A 15,095-nucleotide genomic window follows, 5' to 3' on the forward strand; every position below is an offset into this window, starting at 1 on the left:
AAGCATGTATAAATATATTTAACAAATAAAAATCTAACATTTTGTTTATCACATTCAAGAATTACATACACTAGGTAAGCATAGAATTCATTTTGATATATATATATTAAAAGCTTTTAATTCAGAGAAATGGTTACTAAATTCACATGGAAAACCAGGCAAAATGGCACATTTGTAATTTTCTTACTTTTATATACATTAAATATAGAATTTACCAAGCAAGTTTCCAAAGGCATATAAACAGTACATGTTGATATTTTCTTTGTCAAAATCTCATCAGATCTTTTTGTCAAAAATTTAAGACAAACTATTCTAATTTAATTGCCCCTTTATATAACTTCTCCTATTAAGTAAAAATATCCATTAAAATCTTCAATCATTTTTTATTCCACCTGCCACTCTTTAAAGAAGTCATTTCCTTTATTATCTACCACAATGAATGCTGGGAAATTCTCAACCTCTACTTTCCATATTGCTTCCATACCTATAACATAAAAAAATATTTAGTATGAAATAGTTATTATTATTTTACCTTACATATATTACAAACAAGCATGATACAGTGAAACCTGTCCAAACCGAACACCCACGGGACTTTGCGTTTTGTTCGGTTTTCACAGGTGTTCGGATTGTAGAGGTAGACGGAAGTCGACACCAAAATAATTTTGGCAGGAATAATAGGTGACACAACAGCCAACAGTTTATTTTTGTGTTGATTTAGATGTAAATGTAAAAATAAAAGAAGAAAAAAGATAGACGTTTTGCTACATTTTTGTTTATAAATCAAACGCCACTCCGTCAATCACGCTCGTCGTTGGGAGATGTCCGATGTGGAGCGATTTTGCTTTTTATAATTATTTTCTCATCCGTTAATTCACTGACCAATTCAGATTCACAGTCACTGTCATATGACGATTCCGTTAATTAGTTGAATCGGGAATGTCATTGTACACACGAGTTCTCGGACTAAACTGGTCACCCGCTGATTGATACTTCGGCACACGATAACAGTGAAACAACAGCAGGGGTCCAGTTTATTCTCGGACTTTATCCTTGCTAAATAGCTAACAGAAGTCTTCGGGATCATTCGAATCAAATATATAGGGCCTCTAATGGGAATCCAGCAATCGAAATCCATTGACCTTGTTGTGTTGCACGACTTCTTAATCCTGTGAAAGGCTTTAAAACTATTATTTAATTAAACAGTTTAGCTACAGAATGGCAGTTTCGATTTTGTGGCCGTAATTATTTGAGTAAGGTGCATTTAATTGATCTGAGGGAAAGTTCCTTTCTTGTCATTATCGGCGATGGGGGTAGCTGACCAGTTTAACGTTTCTTTACAAAAAAATCACTTTATACATGCACACAGACATGCTAATTAGTTTGTAATAACAACTCATAAGTTCATTAAACCTCAAATACCTTCGGGGATACTCTGCCATCCTGTGCTTGTTTAATTAAAGCATGCAAATAATTAATTATATTTTATTGTTTTGATTGGTATTGATCGATTTTGACAGGTAATTTTTAGATACAAATTTACTAACGAGCCTTCAAAAAGCGTTCGGAATTCGGTGTTGACAGGGTTCGATTTTTTCAGGTTAGATTAACGTTAATTGATAGGGAAATTTTGTGGGACTTTGAAAATTGTTCGGTTTAAACTGAAATTCGGTTTTATCAGGGTTCGGTTTACCCAGGTTTTACTGTACATGCAATAATTCAGTTAATTTTCAATTCTAATTGCAAGGAAGGACGAATAACCTTTAAAATTTACACAAGCAATGGTTACCCTATTAAACACCAGCAAATAACCTTTTCAGCTTCTTGATTTGTACATGAGTTATCACCCATGAAAATTACATCACAGACGTAAATAAACAGAAAGGAAACGTTAACATTACAAGAAACCTGTTTAGAGACAGGAAACAAGTCTTTGGACAAGCAACTCTTATAAATGGTCCTTTTCAGGGCAATCAAGATTTTACAAAAAAAATCTACCTTTGTTGTACCGTACATACAAGACATTCTGAGACACAAATGCTTTTTTCGAACGTCAACTTGTGTTTGTTATTTAAGAAGTGTTAGTGCTTTTTCAATGATTCAAGAGGCCCTTCAACTGTTAGATCAGAATTCTATTGTGAATTGTGGTCCCTTAGAAGTGATGAATATCCAAAAATGTTAACCCTTAAAAACTATTTCACTTCTGGCTGCACTCTCAGTGAAATAACCTTCTTGTGTTGACAATTTTGGATAATCACCTTTTCTATCTGTGTATATTAATCAATTGCGTCTTCTGTCAGGGCTTTAACAAATCAAAAGTTTTTCTTAGATACAAATCTTATTGTGGTTAAGAAAACTTTTGTCCTGTAAATAAACTTATCAAAATTGACATATAACAGGTCGAAATATTTTTTTTAATACATTATTATCTAACTAAATTCTAACATAAAACGTACTTGTATACAGTTTTTATATCGAACTTGATACTAAAATCCTTAAATATATGCCTTCTGCTGGTGTAAACTAACCTAATTCTGGATATTCTAAAACTTCAACTTTTTTTATACAGTTTTGTGCTAGTATAGCAGCTGGACCTCCAATGGATCCAAGATAAAATCCACCATATGTCTTACAAGCCTTGGTTACCTGAAAAAACAAATTTGTCAGTTAGCCTGGATAAATTTACATCAAAGTTTCTAAATTTCCTGGACAGTACTGGTGATCCATTATTATTCAATTTTTGACAAAGTAACATTTTCTAATGGTTTTGTATGCAATACTTTGTCAAAACCATGCAGACTTTGTCAAAAACATGAAACCCAATATCCATGAAAAAAATATTTTTTGGCATTACAATATATTGTTACCCCCAATAATAAAATTAATCCACAGTATTCTCCCAGTACAGCATCACTGAATTTTTAATTGCACAATTGCTAAAATTATAGAACACCTTTAAAATACTTTCAAATATAAAATATTTTCAGGTGGCACTGTGGTACAAAATTATCATAGCGAAAAAATAAAGCCATAAATTCATGTTTTTTTTTTTATATATAATCACCATGATTCCTTTGTGATATTAATTGTACATTTTCTCAACAGTAACTAAGGGGTGATAAATGTGGTCGTTTTTTTCTTGTTTGAATTTTTTTACATAGTCATTTGGAGCCTTTTATAGCTGACTATGTGGTATGGGCTTTACTCATTGTTGAAGGCCGTACAGTGATCTATAGTTGTTTTAAAATTGCTGTGTCATTTTGGTCTCTTGTAGAGAGTTTTCTCATTAGCAATTATACCACATCTTCTTTTTTATAAGAACTATCATACATACCTGTTTACTTCTGTTTCCTTTGGCTAACATGATCATACTACCTCCATTCTTTTGGAATTGTTCCACATAGGAATCCATTCTACCAGCAGTTGTTGGACCAAATGACCCACTGGCAAAGCCCTAAATAAAATCCATCATATCGTTAATTACATTAGGTAGCATAGCATTTCTATATAGTATGAATAGGTTTCCTATTTCTTAACCATTTCTTTTGACAGTAAATAAATGATTTCTAAGGTTTGTGTTATTTCTCAGGGGGACCACTTTCTACATCCAAGGTGATAGGATTTGCCGCTGGAATCAGAACAATAACATAAGTGCAAAATGCAAAATCATCATTTTATTTAATTTGATTAAAATCAATAATATTCACATGAGTTGCCAATATGTTTATCCACCTTAACAAATCTAAAATCAAAGAATCTAAGAACATTGGATGGGCTTTTTTCTTCTTTGAAACAATTTCTTGCAAATAGACAAATGTCATTATATAAAATTAAAAAACATAATTCCCAACCACTTATACCAACAACAAAAAATCCATTAAGTTGAATTTCCCTCTATCCAAAGAGAAAATACTGATGTTAAAGAATTTAAATGAATGAAATTGACTTCCACATCTACTTTTAATTTGAAAGGTTTTGTTCCAATTTACTGCGACAAATTTCTGATGTATTGATTGTTGATGCAGTTCATTATTTTTTCTCGTTTCATGTTTTTTAAATAGATAAGATTGTTGGTTTTCCTGTTTGATTGGTTTTACACCTGTAATTTTTTGGGGCCCTTTGTAGCTTGCTATTTGTTGTGATCCAAGGCTCTGTGTTGGTGACCGTACTTTGAGCTATGATGGTTAATTTTACAAATTGTGAGTTGGATGGAGAGTTGTCTCATTGGCACTTATACCACATATTTTTATACCTACTGTAATTTCAGAATTATTCATATTGCCTGCATTTATCATTGCGATTTAATCATTTTAGACAAAAATGGGATTTTATTTTTGGCAATATCTGAATGATATGAGAAAAATCCTGTTTTATTCATATAAAAAAAAAATTCAAATTTAAAACGCCAGTTTGAATATTTCGATTATAACCCTGTCACATTTTTTGCAATAATAAAAACATCCCAATAATTTCTGAATTTACAGTAATTTTAATTTATTTAGTGACTAACCTCTGGTGTTTTAGCTGGACCAGCGTAATATATTGGATGATTTTTAACATATTCAGGTAATCCTTCCCCGTTGTCAATCCTCTCTTGTAATTTAGCATGAGCAATGTCTCTAGCAACAACCAATGTCCCATTTAAACTAACACGAGTTCTGATTGGATAATTACTTAAAACCTTTAGAACTTCTGCCATTGGCTGATTCAAGTTAACCTGAAAAAAGTTTAAGTATAATGTAAAATAAAATCTGAAAATTAAATTTGTTCACAGCCTTTATTGTAGTAACATAACAATCATTTTTTTTTCATGTAAAAAATGAATGCAGAATACTATATATGTATATATTATAGTGTAATTAACTGGCTGTTTCTGTATTGGCACTGGTATAGATTCAAGGTTTGCTGTATTGGCCTCGAAACCCGTAGGGACCAGTAGGGACCCGTAGGTAAATCATAACACTTTTATTAAATGATTATAAGAAAATCAAAAGCCGGAAGTGAACGTCCTGTATTAGCCCATGGGCCAATATGGCTTTTTCCCCGCTTTTTTCTGTATTGGCCATGTTTTTTCTGTTTCAAAACTTTAAAGACGTTACAAAACATTGCACATCATTTAACCTGTTTATTTTATGTTTTTAATTTAAAAAATATTATACAAGTGTTTTATGCATTACGATACTTCCAAGGTTAATAAGTAATGGCGTAAGAAAATTGAAAACTGGAAGTGAACGTTCTGTATAAGCCCTAGGGCTAATACAGCTTTTTTCCCACCTTTTTCTGTATTGGCCCTGTTTTTTTTTCATATTGGACCTGTTCGAAGAGCAGTATTAAATCTTGATTTATATCGACAGTGGAACATTTTCAGTATTGCACATGCTGATTTATCCGTATTAGGGCTTATTTGCTCATATCATTTAATAAAAAGCGATATTAGCATGTGTACATTAGAGATTTCTGGAAATACTCAAATTGATATCTTTATAAACACAATATTCCTACAAGTAATAAAAGTTAAATAACAAAAATACTGAACTCTGAGGAAAATTCTATACAGAAACTGCCTAAGCAAATGGCATAATCAAAAGCTCAACCACATCAAACGAATGAACAAGTGAAACTGTGAGCTACTGCTCACTGATGATACCCCCGCCGCAAGTGGATAATTTTAATAGTGTAAAAATATGCAAGTGTTCGGTAAACAGGAAGTTGTTGAGTGATGAATCTGAAAACGCATCACACGGTATAGCTGACTTGTATAAATCCTGAAACCAAATTTCAGAAATCCTTGTATTGCAGTTTCTGAGAAAAATGTGACGGAAATTTTCAACTTGGTTATCATGTGTAAAATAGTACAAGTGTTCAGTAAACAGGAAGTTGTTGAGTGATGAATCTGAAAACGCATCACATGGTATATCATACTTATATAAACCTTGAAACAAAATTTCAGAAATCCTTGTATTGTAGTTCCTGAGAAAAATGTGACGAAAATTTTCAACTTGGTTATCATGTGTAAAATAGTACAAGTGTTCGGTAAACAGGAAGTTGTTGAGTGATGAATCTGAAAACACATCACACGGTATAGCATACTTATATAAACCTTGAAATAAAATTTCAGAAATCCTTGTATTGTAGTTCCTGAGAAAAATGCGACGAAAATTTTCAACTTGGTTATCATGTGTAAAATAGTACAAGTGTTCGGTAAACAGGAAGTTGTTGAGTGATGAATCTGAAAACGCATCACACGGTATAGCATACTTATATAAACCTTGAAACAAAATTTCAGAAATCCTTGTATTGTAGTTCCTGAGAAAAATGTGACGAAAATTTTCAACTTGGTTATCATGTGTAAAATAGTACAAGTGTTCGGTAAACAGGAAGTTGTTGAGTGATGAATCTGAAAACGCATCACACGGTATAGCATACTTATATAAACCTTGAAACAAAATTTCAGAAATCCTTGTATTGTAGTTCCTGAGAAAAATGTGACGAAAATTTTCAACTTGGTTATCATGTGTAAAATAATACAAGTGTTCGGTAAACAGGAAGTTGTCGAGTGATGAATCTGAAAAGGCATCAAACGGTGTAGCAGACTTATATAAACCCTGAAACCAAATTTCAGAAATCCTTATATTGTAGTTCCTGAGAAAAATGCGACAAAAAATATTCATGGGACGGACGGACTGACGGAAGGACAGACAGAGGTAAAACAGTATACCCCCCTTTATTTCAAAGCGGGGGTATAATAATAACTGTCATATTACTGACTTGGTACAGGTATTTTCTTATGTAGAAATCGATGGACTAACCTTGTTTTATAGCTAGCTGTAATAATCTCATAGCATAGGATTCTAATTCTGTTGATGAACTATAAATGACCAGTTTATCAAATTTTTCTTTAGTATTTATTTGGAAATCTGAATCTCCCTTACTACTAAACGAATATAAAAATATTTTGCAAACACCTTATATGTGCACTTCTGCATATTAACATAGCACCTTTCTAATTGTTCAAAACCTAATAATTATACTCAAGATAATCACCATTTGTATAAGTTTTATGTCTACCTTTTAATTTATTTGTGTATAATTTGCTACTATACAATATTTCATCTGTTTATACATACTTGAACGACCTCTGAACTAAGATCTTTACTTTCTACTTCTGGTAAATATTTAGATACATTTGTTTCTAACTGTTCTAAAAATACTCCATCTTCTGTGATTTTACCTAATGCCTATGAAAATGAAAAAAATAAAAGGACTATATAGAATCATATCAATATCTTGAAAAAGTACCCCATTAAAAAAAGTCTTCTTGATAAATTTGTATTTTTCTTGATATTTGTTTAAATCATTCTTACATATTTTGATTACTAAGCTGAATGGTTAATTTGTTTTTCATATTTTACATTTTGTAGTTTTTGACAAATCCAAAGACAATTTTATAGTGTACTTTCTTTACAACATTTAAATAGAAGTACACAGCAACATAAAACAAAACTTCATAAGGTACACATTTTAATCATAGTATATAATAGGCCAGCCAATCTAGCATTAATTTGACCTTTAGCTTAAAGTAATTGCAACAGAAGATTTTAAAGTTTTAATCTTTAGCATTATATCCTAAATATACACAGAAAAAAACTCCCATTAAATCTTACTTAAGGAAGACTTAAAAATCACGATTTAAAATTCCTATGGAGATTTGCATTGAAAAAGGGAGATAACTCTGTCAAAAAAGTAGAAATATCAATAAAAATTGATACAAAAGTATAACTTTATCGCTTCTATATAACACAATGTATTGATTCTTGATATTCTAGCTGTCTTTAGAGTATAACAAACAACTCTAATGGTGTTTTCATATCTTTTATCAAGCTACAATCTAGATTTCTTAATTTATTAGTTGACCATTTATTGAATTTTTCAGCACATCAAGGTATAGAATCTCAAATTTAATAAAAATAATTGAGCATATATTCTTCTTTATGTGCTTTAAAGTTTCTTTTAACAAGGTTGATGCTGAACAAATATAATATACAGATAAAAAAACATGCCATACCAAATTTTCACATTATTTTTTCACAATGTTCACAAAGCCACAAATTTGCAATTTGTTTAATGAACACTGCACAAAAAAAATAAAAATACACATAATACTTCGGTTTTGTACATTTCATGAGCAGAATATTATATAATATAGTCAAATACGAACTTATAAACCCCATCAAAGTATCATACTTTACATAAATTTTAAGAAAATCAATCAAAAACTGACAAAAAAAGATTCAATTTTGCAGAGTTATCTCCCCTTCCAATGTAATTTCCATAGGAAATGAAAAATGCTGATTTTGAGTTTTCCTCAAGTAAGATTTTACCGGACTTTTTCCTGTGTATATTTAGGGCTTAAGGATGTACTTTGGTGATCTAAGGTAAAATTAAATAAATCAAGAATTCAAAATTGTAACTTTAAGCTGGAAGAGTATAAGTTGAGGATCAAAATAAGCTAAAAATATTCATAGGTCATGGAGCTCCTTTTCAAGATATTTGATTTATAAAATATGGCGAGGAAAAAGCTGACTCGGACTTTTACCTTATATTTGCATTGGTATTATTTGGGTCTCAAATCAAAAGAAAGAAAATCAAGAATCTGCTTAAATTTTGTCAAATGAACTGTTATGTGCTATTAAGTCTTATGTAAAAATATAAATAGGTGTTATGGGGCCAAATATTTTACCGTGTTTCATATGGAAAAACACCAAGGAGTCCGAACTTTTGACATTTATTCCAAAACCTCACCTAAGTACATCCTTAATGGTATAGATAAGAACTTAAACATTTTCTGTTGCAATTAGTTTGAGGTTAAAACTTAGTTTGACTGGACTATAAAATTAATGAAATAATTTTAAACCAGGAAAATTTCCTTAAGCTGAAGTCCAGTAATCATGAACTCAACGGGTAGCTATGTCAAAACAGACACTCCATTTGGTAGTCAAATCTTTACCACAAAACTTTTACTAATTTTTGACAGATTACTATACTCTGTGATATTGAAAGCAATAAAATAGATTCCAAAAAACTTACCTTCTTTTTCAACACATTTTTTATAAATTATTATGTACATTATATCCGGAAATTATCATGTCAGGTTTTGTTTGAGTCATGTATGTATATTGGTCAATTTAATTCTTTGCTGTTCATTATTTGTGTTTCATGACCTTGAACAATGAATTAAAATGAATAGAAGTATAGTTTTATTTTGCAGTAAAATGTCTACAGCTGAATAGAAACTATTTGACAAATTTAAACAATTATTGGATTCACATACAATACTAAAATAAAATGCTCTGCAAGTCATAGCTTGATACGACCGCAGAGGTCGAACTCTGAACAATTGGGGCCAGTATGGACACAATATTCAAGCTTGTTACAGCTCTGAATTTGGATTGTGATTAAATATTTGACACAGCATAGGTTTCTGACACAGAATGAATGTGGTCTAATGAACTCAAAAAATTTAAATTTACCAAAATCTAAATACATGGATTGATTCAGCATATCAAAGAATCCCAAGAATTTTTTATGAAATCAAACAAAGTTTAATTTTGGACTCTTTTGATCTCAATGTGGACCAATTTGATAACAGGGATGGACGAAGACGACAACGTGATACCAATATATGGCCGCAAATTTTTTTTTGAGGTCAAATACAAATCTTAGTCTGTCTTATTCTAAGGAAACCTACCTGTCGATCTGCAGAGCAAGAAACACCTATTCCTACAGGACAAGAGGCACCATGTCTTGGCAGCCGAATGACCCTTACATCATGGCAAAAATATTTCCCACCAAATTGAGCACCTATTCCAGCTCTCTGTGTCAATTTGTGGATTTCTTCCTCTAATTTTCTATCTCTAAATCCTCTTCCATGTTCATTTCCTAAGTAATGTACAAATATAAAATCTTTTAACGTATTTACACTTTTAATATTTAGCTGAAATTTGTCTAAGATGACTTTGGATTTGCTCCAAATAACCTTCTGACAACAAGCTTAAAAATAATCACTTTCTTATTGTGGTGTCAAAGTTAACGGGCACATGTTTGATTTTGCGTAATGGTAGAAAAATTTGCATACAAGTGTATTTAGGGCTATTGAAGAGACTTGTTTTGTAATAATCTATATTTTGGTATGTGTGATTTTTTTAAAGTATTTCTATGCTTTTCATTATTTTCACAGTGTCAAAAATCTACCTGTCATGGTACATGTATATTGGTAGATATTTAGCAAAGACAAGTTTGACATACACTATTTTAACAACCTTCTGATAGAAAATAGGCCACTTCACAGTAAGTTCTGCTGTATTGAATAGGGGGCAGATTTTTTGGATAGAGGTGAAAATAGTATGAAACAAGTGAAACTGCGAGCTACTGCTCACTGATGATACCCCCGCCGCAAGTGGATAATATTAATAGTGTAAAAATATGCAAGTGTTCGGTAAACAGGAAGTTGTCGAGTGATGAATCTGAAAACGCATCACACGGTATAGCTGACTTATAAAAATCCTGAAACCAAATTTCAGAAATCCTTGTATTGTAGTTCCTGAGAAAAATGTGACGAAAATTTTCAACTTGGCTATCATGTGTAAAATCATACAAGTGTTCGGTAAACAGGAAGTTGTCGAGTGATGAATCTGAAAACGTATCACACGGTATGGCTGACATATATAAATGTTGATACCAAATTACAGAAAGGGTGGATGTGTAGTTCCTGAGAAAAATGTGACGAAAGTTTCATGGGACGGACTGACTGACGGACTGATGGACGGACGGACGGACTGACAGACAGAGGTAAAACAGTATACCCCCCCTTTTTTAAAGCGGGGGTATAAATATGGGAAATCCTATGCATGTTTTTAAGCAACTGTTCTGTTTTAATGATTTCCTGTATTTTTCAAACGGTTTTTAACCCCGTTATGACAATCTGCTCCCTATTCAACATGGCTACACTATTTGAAGGGGTCTATTATCTTAACATTTAGCAGAGGGAATTTTCACATACAATTTCTACTTACCTTCACATGGTAAATTATCTAAATATTTAGCAGAGGCAAGTTTGACAGTCTTCAGATTAAATTCTGCCGATGTTCCACCAATAACAACTGCCAAATGATAAGGCGGGCAGGCTGCAGTACCTAGCGTCTGAAAACAAAACATTACTAACAATCTCAATTGATTGATTATTTGGTGTTTAATGACACTTTCAACAATATTGTCATGATTGTGCTATTTTGGAATAATAGGTATGAAATTATTTGCCTTTCTTAATTCATTCTACATTTTTTTTCCATGTGTAAGATGAACCAACTGTGCTAAAATTTAATTGAAAGTACTTTCAAAGCATTTTTCTTTCAATAGAAAAAAAATAATGAAAGACTAGTATTCTGACATATTAAACATAACAACACATCATCCTCTAATTAAAATCTATCACCTTTGCTTTCTCATCCACAAATTTCAGAAGTTTCTCTGGATTCAGTAAAGCTTTAGTCTGTTGATACAGAAATGTTTTATTGGCAGACCCGCCTCCTTTTGCTATAAACAGGAAGTCATACTGACTTGAATCTGTCGAATAGATTTCAATCTGTGCAGGAAGATTTGTCTTTGTGTTTACTTCTGTGTACATATCCAAGGGCGCAACCTGAAAAATAAATTGTAAGTTCAGAAGTGATTATGGATAGAATATATTGAATATAAATTAGTGAATACTATAATTCTAGTCACAGGGCAAACGCACCATGAACCTCAACTGCCGGCCGGATTATACCTTTTAATCTTTAAAAACCTAAACTGTACAACTTTTGATCTTATAATTCTCATAAAAAAATTATTTTTGATCGATGAAAGTCAGATTCCCCGTATTCAATATACGGCGTATTGGTATGCTATGATAAAGTGTTCATTTTATATCCTCATAATTCTCGTATGGGAAATAATAATTTCATGGTGGGCTTGCTTTTGATGAGAATTATTTTACCATTCAAGATAGGTTTATATGTTTATAGAATTTGTTTATGTAACTGTTTACATAAACAGATAGTAGCTACGATTTTCATTAAAATTATTTTTTTAATGTTTATGCCGGATTTTGTATAAAAAGTTTAATAAGTATGATTGAAACAATTACTGGTTACTTTCCATTTAGCATTTAGAAGCTTTCTAACGTTTTAACACCTTAATTTATTTCTTGTCTATAGATAATAATTCCATGTTAAGCCAACCCTTATTCATATGACCTATGTTGATCTATGTTGACCTTAACTCAATGCGCAAGGAAAAATTGTCGAACAGGGGAATGTTATCACGGAAATGGCACATGAATTTACAGTTTCTGCAAGAAAAGAAACAAAAAAGAGATGCAGACAAGTTATTGTAAATTAAAAATAAAAAACGGCTATGAGATCGGTCATTAAAATCATACAAAAAACCTGTGACGCAGGCAAAGTCAAACAGAAGAAGCCGACGGTATGCGTAATGTTTATGTTTCTTAATTATTCCAGATCACATGAAAATAAATCGCAACGTGTTCATTTTTGTCAAAACTATGTTTATAAATTTACAGGCAGTGATCTCCCACCTTAGAAGAAACTAGAAAATAACTTCCTACAATTTAGTATTATTCTTCCAGTGTATCCTTCATGGAGGCCCCGATCCAACACACAAACACGTGTATACATGATTATCGGCATGGTTTGGTCATACAAATTTAATAACAAGTGTATAATATTGCCATTGTTGGAGAATCTTGGGTTGGAATAATATGCGGGTTTTTGTTATATTTTTTATTTACATAATTTGATAAATGGCGTCAAATATGTAAGTTTAATATGAAGTAATTATCAAATACGTAAGAAAACAAAAAGCACATGTTCATATCTATTTATATCTTGGTTAGCTCACTCGCTATGTTGGCAAAGTTTGGGAAGTAAATCTGATGCATAATTAATGAGATGAATAGGCACGCAACACAATATGAATTATCAATTATTAACACATCTGTAGTTTATGAAAACATTCTAGCGATCTTATTGCTTATTTTTAGTACTAATCTTTGATTTTAGCAGCTTCAAAACTGGTTCATAATTTTGTCAAAATCGTAGCTACTATCCCTTTAAGGTGACATGTTTATGGCCTAATCAACACCTTTGATTGTCTTTTATCTGTTGATCACTTTATCTTGGGTTGATAAGTGTGATCACTACGATTTACACGGGTCAATGTTTACTTTGCAATTTCCTTCATCCAGACAATTTGTAAACTTCGATTCTAATGGCTCAATTTTATGATTTCTTTTTAGAAAACTTTAAATCCACGAATTTAAAAACCCACGAACTCGTAAATGTTGCTCAAACCACGAAAATTGATACCCATGAATTAAAGTACTTTCACAGTATAACTGTGTATAAGAGAAAATAAATTCATGAATCAAATTGATGCCCTTTAATTTAAAGAGCTTAAATTTAGCTTTTCATGTTAAATTCTACAAACCAAAGCTATGTAAACTACATAGTGTGGAGTTGATATGTAACTGTTTTAAAAAGGTAGCTGAAGCTTGCCTGTGGGTGCAGGATTTTCTCACTGTGTTAAAGACCCATTGGTGGCCTTTGGCCGTTTGCTGCTTTTGGTTTGGTAGTTGTCTTTATGACACATTCCCAGTTTCCATTTTCCATTTTCCATTTACATATATACTCAGTAAATTACCTGTGAATACCTCAGATTTTTCTGCGTATAAGTGTTATAAACACCTTTAGATAAAGCTGCAGCATCGTTGCCCTCTGTCCATACATACTGACCCTTCTTTCCTGAAAAATAAAATTATTTTGATATGTATGTGTCTACAGTCAATGGAAACATTGATTTTTCATTGGTTTCAGTTTTTACATATTGAGGAAAATATGTATTTGTTTTGGATATTTGATGTTTTGGTTTTGCCTAAGTTTGCATACAAGCCTATAGAAAATGTGTACTTCATTTAGCATTTGAATTCATGTTTTACCTATACACATGCAATCAAGGCCTGATTTCTGACAGAAAAAAATCTGTTTTTAAATATTATTTATCTGAATGTTTTTACTTTATTTTTTAATAATATCTCTGAGCTGCGTCCATACTCCTTGAAAAATTGATATCAAAGTCTCCAAAAACTCAGTCAGTAAGTCATGCAGTTGAATCCACTTTAAATTTGAAGGGCGATGGGGTCTGTACTACTGTAGAAAACTTTTCTGTTCATTCTTAAAAGATTCAATGTAAAACTTAAATTTACAAAGTGAAACAAGCATTTAACACTTTATTTACATAATGTGGATTCATTTATTTTCATGGATACCAATTTTCATGGTTTGAGAAAAACATGCATATTCAGGGATATTTAATTTCCTGGTTTTGGCAAAGACTGCATACATTCCTTTATAAAATTTGCAATTCGTTGAACATTTAAATTTGCAGTATTTATCATTTAACCTACCCATACAAATAGCAGTTCCTGTATCTTGACATCCTGGCAGAACCATGGCTGATGCTATATTGGCATTCTTCAGAAGTTCTAATGCTACAAACTTGTCGTTCTCTGAAGACTCTGTGTCCTTAAGGATATTTGCCAGTTGCTGTCAGATAAAAAGAATCAGGTTAATTCTACATTTAGTGGTATATTTTATAGGTGAGGAAATAGATAGAGGGCACAAAACACCTCTTTTATCAGATCTTTTTGTTAAATATTAAAAAAAACAGGTGCCTCCCTACACTCAATGGTATTTTTACCTTGACAAAAAAGCGACAATCATGCCCCCTTTTCTTGAATCCTTAATCTGTACCTGAATGATCCTTTGTGGCAGCCATACAATATCAGTATTATCCCCCCAGTATGGATAGAATATTATTAAATGAAATGGTTCATGCAAGATGTTTTCTAACAAACATAACCGACATATGTTGCTGTCAAGCATACTCATAATACTGTATTGAATGTGCTGGCTGTGCCATGAACATTTTTGTTTAAACAATAACCAATTCTATGTACTTGTACATATCAGGGTTATAGA

The 15,095-nt window shown here is 31.7% G+C and overlaps 1 protein-coding gene across 1 annotated transcript in view; it reads right to left on the reverse strand.

The window, feature by feature from the left end:
* LOC139501114 (fumarate hydratase class I, aerobic-like) overlaps nucleotides 1-15,095 on the reverse strand; it is a 17,535-nt gene continuing 2,440 nt past the window's right edge. The window contains exons 4-13 of the mRNA XM_071290096.1: nucleotides 14,522-14,660; nucleotides 13,759-13,859; nucleotides 11,492-11,698; nucleotides 11,073-11,199; nucleotides 9,749-9,939; nucleotides 7,128-7,238; nucleotides 4,511-4,717; nucleotides 3,335-3,454; nucleotides 2,529-2,646; nucleotides 1-484 (exon numbers count right to left, since the gene is read on the reverse strand). Of these exons, the coding sequence (XP_071146197.1) occupies nucleotides 384-484; nucleotides 2,529-2,646; nucleotides 3,335-3,454; nucleotides 4,511-4,717; nucleotides 7,128-7,238; nucleotides 9,749-9,939; nucleotides 11,073-11,199; nucleotides 11,492-11,698; nucleotides 13,759-13,859; nucleotides 14,522-14,660 (1,422 nt within the window). The 3' untranslated portion in view covers nucleotides 1-383. The remainder of the gene's footprint in view (nucleotides 485-2,528; nucleotides 2,647-3,334; nucleotides 3,455-4,510; nucleotides 4,718-7,127; nucleotides 7,239-9,748; nucleotides 9,940-11,072; nucleotides 11,200-11,491; nucleotides 11,699-13,758; nucleotides 13,860-14,521; nucleotides 14,661-15,095) is intronic.

The sequence above is a fragment of the Mytilus edulis genome, chromosome 13, assembly GCF_963676685.1.
Source record: "Mytilus edulis chromosome 13, xbMytEdul2.2, whole genome shotgun sequence".
In the NCBI taxonomy this organism is placed as follows: Eukaryota; Metazoa; Mollusca; class Bivalvia; order Mytilida; family Mytilidae; genus Mytilus; species Mytilus edulis.